The sequence below is a fragment of the Papio anubis genome, chromosome 2 (assembly GCF_008728515.1).
Source record: "Papio anubis isolate 15944 chromosome 2, Panubis1.0, whole genome shotgun sequence".
Lineage (NCBI taxonomy): Eukaryota > Metazoa > Chordata > Mammalia > Primates > Cercopithecidae > Papio > Papio anubis.
Window position 1 is genome coordinate 81,470,807 of NC_044977.1, and position 14,972 is coordinate 81,485,778.

Sequence of the window (14,972 nt, forward strand, 5' to 3'; positions counted from 1 at the left end):
AAAACTATATTCTGAAACAAGACTGGTTAGAAGGCAGCTTTCCACATTTTGAAGTAGACAACTTATTTGCTTTTGACTTTTGAGGTTAACAACAGTAGTGACCTTTGAATTACTGTGTGGACACTGGCTCAGTAACAAGCGAGGCCAAATGGCGATTTGTAGATGATGTACTTTGTTATCGATTATTTATGATGAAAGTAAGTGAGTTAGAATTGTACATACTCTCATATTTTTCAGTCTTTGATTCTCTTTATTTGCAGAACTAATAGGCTGAAAAGCAACTGTAATCTGTTGCAAGACAGAAAGAGTAAAATATTTTCTGTTGAATTAGTAGTGAACAGTTTTAAAGCAGTAGAACCATTTGTATTATCAAAATAGCAATGAACAAGAAACCTGAGATATGGCCTGGTCTGATCTCAATACTATGATAAAATGAAAGTCTCAGCTTAAGTAAAAGTACAGTATAGCTTTCAATTAAGCAGTGACATTTATGCTAATGAAACTACATTTTTGGGGGGGGGGGGGGCAGCTCATCTCTAAACTACCAAAGGAGTATCTTTTCCTTTACACCTTAGTAAGAGTTGAAGGTAGGGGGTGAGAATCTATACATTGGCCACTAATACTGAAAGAAAATTCCATTATGATCCGTGTTTTGACTTGGTGAGGGATGCACTTCAGTTTTTTTTTAGTTTTTGTTTTTGTTTTTTTTTTTGCCACCTGCCCTCTTCCTACCTTTTCAACAACACTCCTATTGAAACCTGAAATTGCCTTCATTTTGGAAATACTGCTAATTCACATTAGAAGTCCAGAAAAATTTTAGCTTCTTTTGCTGGAATAACAGAAGAAATGGGAAGCAAACAAGAACAACCAGTCATGTGACATTCTCTAAATTTGCTTGTGAATTTCTAAATTTCAGTGCTAGCAAAAAAGAAAGTTGCAGCAAGGCATACAGTAAGTGAAGATATTATGTATTAGGAAAGGAATGAATCTGTCACTTTGACGGATTGTGAGGCGAAGAGTAGATTAACAGATTACTCATAGTCAGAAGGCAGCTTAGTGTGAAAAATGTGTAGGAAATGATAAGTGCGGGTTTGTGCTGATTTAATGATATTTTTAAACTACAATAACACTCTGGTAGTATAATATAATAAAGCACTTGGCTTGCATTTTTGTAAATCATCAACATATTTCCAGTTTGACCTTAAAAACATTTTGGGCCATTCTTTATTAAAATATGTAGCTTTCAAATTAGAAAAAGGTACCATCTATTGTAAAATACCACAGCAATGCCCTTACAGGAAACATCATTGGCTTTTAAAATCAGTTCTTCTCTAAACTAGCATTTGCAATATAAATTTTAATTACGTTTTTAGCATACCAACACCACATGTACTTTTTCTTCAAGCATTTAAATCACTTACAACAAGAATTTATCTTCTAACAGCCATTTCCGGTGAAATGCTTCAAAGATGCCACTGATTTGCCTTTATATTTTCATTGTCAGTTTTTAGTTTTGTAGTTGAGCTCATAGAGTATTTATAAATAAAACAACTATATTTTCTCACACATAGTGGATAAAAGTAGTTCAAATTGCAATTGAGTACTCTGAGAGTCTCTGCAAGAAATAAGATGAATTTCTTATTTTATTTGGTATTATTACAAATATTTATCAGAAAGTAAAACTTTTTAAGAGGTTTCTCTTTTTATATAAATAAAATAGAAATTTTAATAGCACACTTGTAGTTAATTTGACAGTGATGGACTTGCCTTGCCAAGGATTTTTGGAATAAAATTTCTATGAAGCATTGAAGTAGTTTTTATTCTAATATCTTAATATTCAAAACCTAATGTAAGGCTTGGGTTGTTTAGTATTCTTTTCTCCCAGTTCACCAATAATGGCTTTACTTAAGTAGGTACAATGAAACTTGGAGTAAAATATTGCATTTACCATCTAAACATTTGTATCTAGCCCAAACGCAAATAAATATACTACTTTGGCATGTTCAGGGCTTGAATCCCAGACATGACTATGATTCAAGTTATATTTTACATATACAGTGAAGAACTTTACCAGAATTCAGCATGTTTTCTACATTTCCTCTCTTCTAACATTCTCTCAACTTGGGGTCAATAAACAATGTGAATAGTCGGTACTCTTGGTAGAAATTCTGAAATGTATATAGCAAAAGTTGTTTGCATGTTTTCTGACTTCCTTGAAGATTTATTGTCTATAGTAGTTACTGACACTGTTTCCCAAATATTCCCAGCTCTCCAGATTTCAAATACATGGTTGTATTGCACTTCTAGGTTTCCTTGTTTTGGGGTGGAGCCAACTAACCCAACTAGTTCTAGCCAACTAATTGAGTATAAGGGCCTGTGTTATTACTTGGCAAGAACATTTAAATTGTAGGTATGAAACCTTCCAGATTATCTTTTCCTCTGACACTGTTACCAGAAACATTCAAGATGATAGTGGTTCGGTCAGCCCAGTCACTTAATGACTGTGACAAACAGAGTCCCCATACTGATCTGTTATAAAAACTTAACATGAGCAAGAAATTAACATTTGTTGTTTTTAAGTCACTGAGATTTCAGGGTTTTTTGTTATCAAGCATAACGTACCCTTATTCTGACAGACACAGTTACTAATTTTGACACTGAATATATGTTGTCATTGGAAATATGGCATTTCATATATTTTCATATTTGAATGTTAAAAATTGGTTAAACTATTCAGCTCAGTATGAGATTAATTGGCTTCTAGTAGAATAAAGGGTTTCATGAGGTGGTATAATGCACTAGTTTAAAAAACTGTCTCTGGAATCAAAAGGATGGGTTTATATCCTTATGACATTAGTTAACCTCTCCAAGCCCCAATTAAGTTATCTAAAAATAGGGATTGTATTTTACTACCCACCTTAAAGTGCTATTGCAAAGATTAAATGAAATAATACTCATAACATGTTTTGCATAGGGCCTGCCATATGTATTTTTATTAAGTGGTAGAAAGTGATGATAGTATTGGTAAGGATATTAATAGTAATATTATGAATAATTTTTCAAAAAACAATCATACTTTAACAGAATCAGAGAATCTTAAAGGGTTTGATGAGATCAGGGAGATGATTTAACCAGCATCTCTTCAAACTTTACACATCTCTGCCAGGGAAGCAGACTCAGTGCAGCAGAAGACAGCCTGGACTATTGCTATAGCCTTCTAAGTAGCCTCCATGCATCCACATGTCCTTTTCACCACTACTTCTCTCCTTCTCTGCCGCTCTTCTGCTCTTCTGTTCATTTGCTCATGGAACCTGGGGTTTGGGGTTTATATGGGTACATGATAGAGGACATGGCAGGCCAAATGGCAACTTTTGGGCAAGAAAACAGGAATGCCTGTTCCCATTAAGGCCACGGGTTTCCAGGCCTTTGCCAGGGAACCACCCTCTTCTACCCAGTATTTCCCTGTCTCCTGTCCATATCAAAACTACACAACTGAGAATAAATACATATTGTATGATTCCAGTCATATGGAATTCAAAAACAGACAAACTGAGCCATGGTGTTAGAAGTCACTAGGCTCACTTGTAGGGAGAAGAGAGTGTAATCATTAGAAAAAGGAGGAAGGGAAGCTTTTACCTCTTGACCCAGGTGGTGGTTATGGCTCACTGTAGGATCATTCATTGAGCCATACGGCTATGATTTTTGCATTTTTCTATGTTTACATTACACATCAATATTAACAAGAATAATTAGCATAATTATTAATAAGGCTAATTGGCATAATTCTTAGTCTAAAATAGTCAGTTTGCTCCTTCTGATATTTTAACGTTTCTATATCTTTCTACCTTTTTTATAATTTATATAAGCTTTCTGTAGAATGAGACTATATTTAAGTGGAATAACAGCTCAGCAACACCATGAATAATTATGATGATGGTAGCCTGGTGGTTTGAAAAAATTATTGCCTTCCTGGGAAGCCTAATATACTCACAGTAATGGTCCAATCAACAAAAGAGTTTTTATTATTTCCTCCCAATGTTTTTAAAATAGCATTTTACCATCATATCTGTTCAAAAGTCCATTTATCACCCATATCAGTGTTTAATCACAATATTTTTCATTAACTGAAATGTTACAATTAACACACCCTGAAAATGTTGGGAAATAAATCTAGGCAACTAAAGATCCTGTCAACTTGCTCCAGTTCCTTATTTTCTCATGCAATCAGCCAACACTGGGGGAAATTGAATTGTCATTCACCTCACAGAGCCTTTTTAGCATATCATTGTTTTATTTGACTTCTGAACAGAAAGGTATAACAAAACTTTGAAAAGAAAACGGAAATCAGGACATAAATGAGGTATCTGATAATCTGACACAATAATGAAAATGGTACCCAGTAGTTAGTTATTCTTTACAAAAGCCCAGAGAGCTAAATTAAAGCACTAAATTAAATCCAACCTACTCTTTCTGCACCATTAAGTCCCATCATTCCACAGAAAGATTTAGATGGTTTTATTTTGTATTCTAATTTTAAGGCAATTATTCTCTCCTTAAAGTTAGAAAAGACTGCAAAGTTTTTTGCTCTTGATTTGCTAATGACTTAGTTACAAAGCATTTAACCTACAGTTGCCTTATAACTCTCTAAAAGGTGTTATATAAAGTTGCTTGGAAGTGAATTTTTTCTATAATTTTAAACAATAATAACTACTAATGCTATTATTGGGTGGTGAGTTTTACTGTGTGGCACTGTATGGAGTTTACTCATTTTATGTTACAGTTGACCCTTGAACAACATGGGTTTGAGCTGTATGGGTTCACTTACAGATTATGATACAAATTTTTTCCAACCCATTTTTCAGAACGTGGGTTCTGCATGGCCAACTTGAGGATTTTGGTACATGTGGGGAGGAGGAAATGAAACCTAATCCCTGCTCCTACTGAGGGATGACTGTAGTTTATTTAATCCCTGCCACACCCCAGTAGGGTCAGTTCTCTTATTCCCATATTCCAGATGTGGAAACAGAGACACAGAGTTTGGCTCAAAGGTCGCAAGGCTAAAAGGAAGTTTAAGCTGAGATTAAAAACTGTGCAATTTATATACTAGATTAGTGCCCTAAATGTGTGTCTAATATACAGTTCCACATTGGATTGTCAAGGTGTTTTCCACTGTGGTGGTGGTAGTCATTGCTGTTGCTACAATCCCAGCCTAGCCACGTGTTCATCCGGATATGCAGCATGGGAATATGTTAGCATCCCATTTTGTGACCAGCCAAGTCTTGCTGAGATTTAGGAAAGTCATGCTAGAAGTTGAGGTGATAATTTAAAGGTAAGAAATTGTTCTCGTTGATTTGCTCCCCGTTACTTCTCATACAGTGATGTCCACATTAGAAGCTCGGAAATGTCTGTGGATTCTCACCAATAGGATTTCCCTGGTAACCATGGTTTAAATGTGAATTTAATTTGTTCATCTGAGGGGCCCATTATATTAGAAACATCCATCTCCAATAGACGGCCCCAAACTGACCATGCTGTGGTTCCTTTTCTCACTGCGTGCTTAGAATCTGTCTGTATGCAATGAGTTGGAGTTTCGTTTTGTTTTGTTTTGTTTTTTAGGGTTTTCTTCCTCTTTCTTTTTTTTTTCCTTTTTTTTTTTTTAAATTATACTTCAAGTTCTGGGATACATGTGCAGAACGTGCAGGTTTGTTGCATAGGTATATACATGCCATGGTGGTTTGCTGCACCCATCAACCCATCATCTACATTAGGTATTTCTCCCAATGCTATCCCTCCTCTAGCCCCCTAGGGCCTGGAGGCTGACAGGCCCCCATGTGTGATGTTCCCCTCCCTGTGTCTGTATGTTCTCATTGTTCAGCTCCCACTTGTGAGTGAGAACATGCATTGTTTGGTTTCCTGTTCTTTTGTTAATTTGCTGAGAATGATGGTTTCCAGATTCATCCATGTCCCTGCAAAGGACATGAACTCATCCATTTTTACGGCTGCATAGTATTCCATGGTGTATATGTGCCACATTTTCTTTATCTAATCTATCATTGATGGACATTTGAGTTGGTTCCAAGTCTTTGCTATTGTAAATAGTGCTGCAATAAACATATGTGTGCATGTGTCTTTATAGTAGAATGATTTATAATCCTTTGGGTATATACCCAGTAATGGGATTGCTGGGTCAAATGGTATTTCTGGTTCTAGATCCTTGAGGAATAGCCACACTGTCCTCCACAATGGTTGAACTAATTAACACAATGAGTTGGAGTTTTTATGAAATCTTGTATCAGCCTTACTCTGTGCTAGAGCTGTTAATTAGAAATACGCATCAAATCTTTTTATTTTTAAAATTACTTTTATATTTTTATAGCACTGTTTGCTATCTGAAATAATATTATTTCTTTGTATATTTAAAGTAATGCCCCCTCTTATCTACAGGGGGTACATTCCAAGATTCCAGTGGATGCCTAAAACGACAGATTGTACCAAACCCTATATATGCTATATTTTTTCTATATATGCATACCTGTGATAAAGTTTAATTTATAAATTGACACAGTAAGATATTAACAAGAGTAACTAATAATAAAATAGAATAATTATAGCAATATACTGTTCATAACTTCACAGAAGATTTATTCTTACCATAGATCTTAGCAACCTCAGTATATGATTTTTTTTCTTTCCTTATTAAGTCAGGAACTTTTGCGGTTTTTACTTAAAGGAAACACTTTGAAGCTTCTCTTTGGCATATCTTAATTGCCAGCATCACTATTCTTGCTCTTTGGGGCTATTATTAAGTAAAATAAGAGTTACTTGAACACAAGCACTGTGATACTATCACAGTCGATCTGATAATGGAGACGGCTACTAAGAAACCAATGGGTGTGGATACACCAGAAAAGGGATTCATGTCTGGGACAGGACAGACAGGGATAGCACAAGATTTCACAAACTCAGAACAGTACTAGATTTAAAATTTATGAATTGTTTTATAAAAATTTATAAATGAAATTTATAAATTAATTTATAATTAAATTTATGAATTGTTTTATATGAATTTATAAATGAAATTTATGAATTTATAAATGGAAAATTGCTGGAATTTTCCATTTAATATTTTTGGACCATGGTTGACCTCAGATAGCTAAAACCACAGAAAATAAAACCAAGGACAAGGAGGGACTACTGTATTTACTGTCTGCCTCCACCTCTGAATCATAAACTCCATGGGAGCAGAGACTCAGTGTTTTTGATACCACTCTTGTCAATACCTAGAACACAAGTATAAAGTGGGATACAGCAGGCATTCAAGTAATTTTCTTAATGTTTTCAAAGATATCACCACGGAGGAAATATAATTTTCCACAACCTGCATGAGCTGTTAGTTGGGATGGACCCTATAATAAAAGAAAGATTAGCAAGAGAAAAACAAGTTTATTAACACTTGCACCACACATCCTGTGGGAGAAACCTCAATGAAAAGTAACTCAAAGCAGTGGCTTAGAACTCTGGCTTACGTAACATCTTTCACAAAGAACAGTACGTTTGTGGAGAAACAACAGGACAAATGTAAGCAGTTTTCGGCTTCCAAGGGCCAGAAACTATGAGAAGGTAAATATATGGGAGGAAACTAATGGAGCGAGGTTTCCTTGCAGATTCCTCTGCGGCCATCTCTGAGCTCCTAAAAGTCTAGAGTTGTCTCCAATAAAGGAGACTTGATACCCTGTCTTTAGGCAGGTAAGGGGGAAAGTAGAGAGAGTTTTTCCTGTCCTTGCTGCTTCTTAATTGCCTTTGACTTCAAAACAACTTTTAGGTCAAGGAGGCATATTTTGGGGGGACATATTTTGGTTTCCTTCCACATGAAGCAAACCTGTTGTGGGAGGGAGGCAGTTACTTCCCCTGCATCTTCAATGATACTATGTTTTTGTGAGATGAGAAGTCTTTATTCTGTGCCTATCCTTCTGTTGGGTATCAGTTTCTGTTTTAAACTGATACATAATATTTTACATTTATGGAGTACATATGATAGTTTGTTACATGTACAGAATGCGTGATGACAAACACAGGATATTTGGGGTATCCATCTTGAATATTTATCACTTCTTTGTATTGGTATCATTTCAAATCCTCCCTTCTGGCTACTTTGACATATACATTTTTGCTAAATATAATTACCTTACTCTGCTATCAAACTTTAGAATTTATACCTTCTATCTAATTGTATGTTTATACCCATTAACAAACCTGTCTTCATCCCCACTCCTACCCACACAGCCTTCCCAGCCTCTGGTATCTATCATTCTACTCTCTACCTCCATGAGATCCACTTTTTAAACTCTCACATATGAGTGAGAACATGAGGTATTTGTCTTTCTGTGCTTGGTTTATTTCACTTAACATAACAACCTCTGGTCCCATCCATGTTGCTGCAAAGACAATAATAGCATTCAGCCATAAAAGTGAACAACAGTATATTGGGTATGTATACCATATTTTCTTTATCCATTCATTCGCTGATGGACACTTAGGTTGATTCCATATCTTTGCTATTGTGAATAGCACTGCAGTAAACAGGTAAGTGCAGGTATCCCTTTGATATACTGATTTCTTTTCCTTTGGATAAATAACCAGTCGTTGGACTGCTGGATCAAATGGTAGTTCTGTTTGTAGCTTTTTGAGAAATCTCTCATACTGCTTTCCATAGTGGCTGTACTAATTTACATTACTATCAACAGTTTATAAGAGTTCCCTTTTCAGAAAGTTTATATACTTTTGGTGGGAATATAAATTAGTTCAGCAACTGTGGAAAGCAATTTGGACATTTCTCAAGGAATTTAAAACAGAACTACCATTTGACCCAGCAGTCCCATTACTGGGTTTGTATCCAAAAGAAAACAACCATTCTACCAAAAAGACACATGCACTCTCATGTTCATCACAGCACTATTCACAATAGCAAATACATGGAGTCATCCTAGGTGTCCATGAACAGTAGACTGAATAAAGAAAATTATCTTATTCCTTCTTATGGCTTTTATTTTAGATTCAGAGGATATACACATGCAGATTTGTTACATGGGTATATTGCATGATGCTGAGGTTTGGGATACGAATGATTCCATTATGCAGATAGTGAGCATAGAACCCAGTAGTTTTTTGTTTGTTTGTTTGTTTGTTTTTTGCGTAAGAATATCACTATTTATTTTCCCTCAGGTAATTTTTCTATGGCTTCAACATTTTCTCTTCAAAATCAGAAGAAAAATATCCCAAAGTTTAGAACTGGATCACTTGGCCCTTTCTCTTCTTATCTCCTCCCAGTTCAAAATGCTTGCATCTCTTAATGGCCAGCATCCTCTTGGATCTGCAGTTAAGCTCAACACATTCCAGCCTTAGCACAATCTTCTTTGTGGTCTTAGCCTTCTTCCGCAAAATTGGCTTTGTCTGCCCACCATAGCCACTCTGCTTCTGATCATAGCGCCTCTTTCCCTGGGCATACAAAGAATCCTTGCCCTTCTTATACTGTGTCACTTTGTGAGGCTGATGCTTGCCACACTTCTTACAGAAGGTTCTTCGGGTTTTAGGCACGTTGACCATCTTTGCAGCAGGGCTGTTGTCTATATGATGAAAACGAGAAACGGCGTCCGACACCCTCGCGTAGCGCAGCTCTCGCCTAACAGGAAAGGGAAGAAGCCCAGTAGTTTTTTTTAACCCTTGCCTCCCTCCCTTCCTTCTACCTATAGTAGTCCCCAGTTTCTATTGTTGCTATAGTCTTTCATGAAATGTATGGTACATATACATGATGGAATACTGTGCAGCCATAAAAAAGAATGAAATCATGTCCTTTTTAGCAACATGGATGCAGCTGGAGATCATTATCCTAAGCAAATTAACCCAGGAATAGAAAACCACAGTACCATATGTTCTCACTTGTAAGTAGGCATTAAACATTGGATACTCATGGACATAAAAATGGCAACAAGATCACGCTGCTGCTGCACATCAGCCTGGGCAACAGAGTAAAACGCTGTCTAAAGAAAAAAAAAAAGCAACAATAGAAACTGGGGACCCCTAGTGGTAGAAGGCAGGGAAGGAGGCAAGGGTTTAAAGAACTATTGGGTACTATGCTCAGTACCTGCATAATGGGATCATTCATACCCCAAACCTCAGCATCACACAATATACCCACATAACAAATCTGCACATGTATCCCTTGAATCTAAAATAAAAGTTGAAAAAATAAGGAATACCCTTTCTCCACATCCTCATCATCATGTTTTTTGGGTTTTTTTTTTTTAGTAATAGCCATTCTGACTGGGGTCAGATGATATCTCATTGTGGTTTTGATTTACATTTCCCTGATGATTACTGATGTTCAGTACTTTTTCATATACCTGTTGGCCGTCTGTATGTCTTCTTTTGAAAAATATCCATGTTTTTTGCACATGTTTTAATGGGATTATTTGGTTTCTTCTTGCTGCATTCTTTGTATATTCTGGATATTATTCCATTGTCAGATGAGTAGTTAGCAAGTAGTTTTATTTTCTTTCATTCAAAGGGTTGTCTCTTCACTCTTGTTTTCTGTTTTTTGTTTCTTGCTTTTTGGCAGAATGGTTTGTTTTCTTTTGGATATATACCCAGTAATGGGACTGCTGGGTCAAATGGTTGGTTGGTTGGTTTTTGTTCTTCTATTTTGCCATGCAGAAGCTTTTTTTATTTAATATAGTCCTATTTATCTATTTTTGTTTTTGTTTGTGCTTTTGAGGTCTTGGCCGTAACATTTTTGCCTATACCAGTGTCTTGAGGTGTTTTTCCTGTTTTTTTTCTACCAGTTTTATGTTTTCAGGTCTTAGATTTAAGTCTTTAATGCATCTTGGGTTGATTTTTGTTTATGATGAGAAATAGGCCTCTAGTTTTATTCTTCTGCATATGGATATCCAATTTTCCCAGCACCATTTATTGAAGGCGGTGTCCTTTCCTGAATGTGTGTTCTTGGCATCTTTGTTGGAAATCAGTTGACTATTAAATATATGGATTTATTTCTGGATTATCTCTTTTGTTCCATTGGTCTGTGTGTCTCTTTTTATACCAATACCATGCTATGTGGTTGCTATAGCCTTGTAATATATTTTGAAGTCAGGTAGTATGATGCCTCACAGCTTTGCTTTTTTTTTTTTTTTTTTTTTTTTTCCTCAAAATTTATTTTGCTATTCAGGTTCTTACGTGGCTGAATACAAACTTTAGGATTTTTTTTCTTTTTGTGAAAAATGACATTGGCATTTTGATAGAGATTGCACTGAATCTATAGATTGCTTTTGGCGTTACAGTCATTTTAATAATATTAATTCTTCCAATCCATGACCATGAGCTGTCTTTCCATTCGTTTATGTCCTTTTCAATTTCTTTCATCAGTGTTTTGTAGTTTTCCTTATAGAAATTCTTCACGTCCTTGGTTAAATTTATTCCCAGATATTTTTGTAGCTCTTGTAAATGGAATTGCTTTCTTATTTCTTAGCTAGTTCATTATTGGTGTATGGAAATGTTACTAATATTTGTATTAGTAACAGTAATATTTGACTTTGTATCCTTCAGCTTTACTGAATTTATCAGATCTAAGAGTTTTTGTGGAGTCTTTAGGTAGGTTTTTCTAGAGATAAGATTATATCATCAGCAAACAGGAACAATTTGACTTATACTTTTCCAATTTAGATGGCTTTGTTTTTTCCTTTTGCCTGATTACTCTGGCTAGGACTTCCAGTACTATGTTGAACAGGAGTGGTAAAAGTGGGCATCCTTGTCTTGTTCCAGTTCTTAGGGGAAAGGCTTCCAGCTTTTCCCTATTCAGTATGATGTTAGCTCTGGGTATGTCATATATGGCCTTTATTATTTTGAAGTATATTATTTCTATGCCTAGTTTGTTATTTTTATCATGAAGAGATGTTGAATTTTGTCAAATGCTACTTCTGCATCTGTTGAGATGATTAGAAACCTTCATTCTTCATAGATAAGTTCTTCATTCTGTTAATGTGATGTATCACATTTACTGATTTGCATATGTTGATCCTTGCATCCCTAGGATAAATCCCGCTTGATCTTCATGTATTAATTTTTTCAATATACTGTTGGATTCAGTTTGCCAATATTGAGTTGAGAATTTTTGCATCGACATTCATCAGGGATATTGGCCTCTAGTTTTCTTTTCTTTGTTATGTCATTGTCTGATTTTGGTATCGGGTGATGCTGGCCTCATAGAATGAGTCAGGGAGAATTCTCTCCTCTTCCAATTTTTGGGATAGTTGGAAGAATTCATGTTCTTTGAAAGCGTGGTGGAATTTGGCAGTGAAGCCATCTGGTACTGGACTTTCCTTCATTGGTAGACTTTTTATTACTGATTCAATCTCATAACTTGTTATTGTTCTGTTCAGGTTTCTGTTTCTTCTTGATTTAATCTTGATGGGTTATATGTGTTTAAGAATTTATCCATTTCCTCTAGGTTTTCTACTTTGTTAGTGTTTAGTTGTTCATAATATTCTCTAATGTTCTTTTGCATTTCCATAGTAACAATTGTAATATCTTCTGTTTCATTTCTTATTTTGTTTATTTGGGTATTCTCTCTCTCTCTCTTTTTTTTTTTTTCTTTTTTTTTTTTTTTTTTTTTTTGGCTAGTGTAGCAAGTGGTTTATCAATTTTATCTTTTCAAAAAGCCAACTTTTTGTTTTGTTGATCCTTTTTATTTTTTAGCATCTAGTTCATTTAGTTTTTCTCTGATCTTTATTATTTCTTTCCTTGTATTAACTTTAGATTTGGTTTGTTCTTGCTTTTCTAGTTCCTTAAAGTGCATCATTAGATTGTTTGTTTAAAATCTACTTTTATTTTATTTGCTACTTTTTTGATGTAGATGTTTATTGCTCTAAACTTCTCTCTTAGCACCACTTTCGCTGTATTCCATAGGTTTTGGTACACTGTGTTTTTATTTTGTTTGTTTTAAGAAATGTTTTATTTCCTCTATAATTTTTTCTTTGATCCAGTGGTCATTCAAGAGTATGTTGTTTAATCCCATGTATTTGTACAGTTTCCAGAGTTCCTCTTATTATTGATTTCTAAGTTTACTCTATTGTTGTCTGAGAAGATACTTAATTAGATTTTGATATTTTAAAATGTATTGACACTCATTTTGTATTCTAACATGTATTCTATCCTGGAGAATGTTGTGTGTGCTGATTTGAAGGATATCTATTCTGTAGCTGTTGAATGAAATGTTCTGTAAATTTCCGTTAGGTTCATTTGGTCTAATGTGTCATTCAAATCCAGTGGTTTTTGTTGTTGTTGTTGTTAATTTTCTGTCCAGATGATCTGACTAATGCTGGGAGTGGGGTGTTGAAATTCCCAGCTATTATTATATTAGAGTCTATCTCTCCCTTTAGATCTAGTAATATTTGCATTACATATCTAGATGTTCTGATGTTGGCTGCATATATGTTTAGATAGTTATATCTTCTAACTTACTTTTATCATTACATAATTATCTCATTTGTCTCTTTTTAGTGTTTTTTGTTTTGTTTTTTCTTTTTTTGAGACGGAGTCTCGCTCTGTCGCCCAGGCTGGAGTGCAGTGGCCGGATCTTCGCTCACTGCAACCTCCACCTCCTGGGTTTATGCCATTCTCCTGCCTCAGCCTCCCGAGTAGCTGGGACTACCGTCGCCCGCCACCTCGCCCGGCAATTTTTTTTTTTGTATTTTTTTTTAGTAGAGACGGGGTTTCACCGTGTTAGCCAGGATAGTCTCGATCTCCTGACCTCGTGATCCACCCATCTCGGCCTCCCAAAGTACTGGAATTACAGGCTTGAGCCACCGTGCCCGGCCTCTTTTTAGTGTTTTTAACTTAAAATCTGTTCTGTGTGATATAACCATAGCTAATCCTGCTTGCTTTTGGCTTCCATTTTTGTGGAATATCCTTTTTCATCCCTTTATTTTCAGTCTATATGTTTCTTTACAGATGAGATTCTTGTGGGCAGCATATACTTGAATCTTGTTTTTTATTCATTCAGCCAGTCTATACCTTTTAAATGGAAAGATTAATTCATTCACATTCAAGGTTATTACTGACACATGTGGGCTTATTTCTCTTATTTCATTATTTGATTTCCCATTGTTTTACATATCCTTTGTTCCTTTATTTTGCTGTTACTATTTACCATTGTGGCTTGGTGATATTCTGTAATCATAACATTTTATCTTATTTGTTTACCCTACCAGTGTTTTTTATATTTTTGTGTGTTTTCATGACAATAGTAATTGTTCTTTCACTTCCAGGTGTGAGACTTCCTTAAGCATTGCTTGTAGGGCTGGTGTAGTGGTGACAAATTCCCTCAGCTTTTGCTTGTCTGAGAAAGATTTTACTTCTCTCATTTATGGAGGATATTTTGCTGGATATAGTATCCTTGGCTGACAGTTTTTTTAAATCTTTCAACTCTTTGAATATATCATCCCATTCTCTCCTGGTCTGTAAAATTTCTGCTGAGAAATCCACTGTTAGTCTGATAAGGGTTCCCTTATAAATGACTAAATGCATTTATCTTGCTGGTTTTATAATTCTCTCTTTGTTTTTGATTTTTGACATTTTTGACTATAATGTGCCTGGCGAGAACTTTTTGAATTATATCTGTTTGGGGATCTCTGAACTTGTATCTGGATATCTGAATCTCTTGCTAGAATTTGGAATTTTTCCATTATCATTTTGCTAAATAGATTTTTCTAACCATTTCGTTTTCTCTTCACCTTTTGGGACACCCAAAATTCAAATATTTGGTCACTTTATGGTGTCCTATAAGTCGTGAATGTTTTCCTCCTTTTTTATTCTTTTTTATTTTTGTCAGACTTGGTTATTTCAAAATAGCTGTCTTTCAGTTCTGAGATTCTTCTGCTTGATCTAGTGTGTTGCTGAAGCTTTCAAATGTATTTTCTATT

The 14,972-nt window shown here is 35.2% G+C and overlaps 2 protein-coding genes across 2 annotated transcripts in view; one reads left to right on the forward strand and one right to left on the reverse strand.

Annotated features, from left to right (window-relative positions):
- LOC116268635 (uncharacterized protein C3orf67 homolog) overlaps positions 1-14,972 on the forward strand; it is a 114,485-nt gene that overhangs the window by 67,857 nt on the left and 31,656 nt on the right. The window lies entirely within an intron of this gene.
- Positions 9,185-9,705, reverse strand: LOC101009148 (60S ribosomal protein L36a-like). Its single transcript, XM_009200440.3, has one exon. It carries the CDS (start codon positions 9,601-9,603, stop codon positions 9,283-9,285), a length of 321 nt encoding a protein of 106 aa, XP_009198704.1. The 5' UTR covers positions 9,604-9,705; the 3' UTR covers positions 9,185-9,282.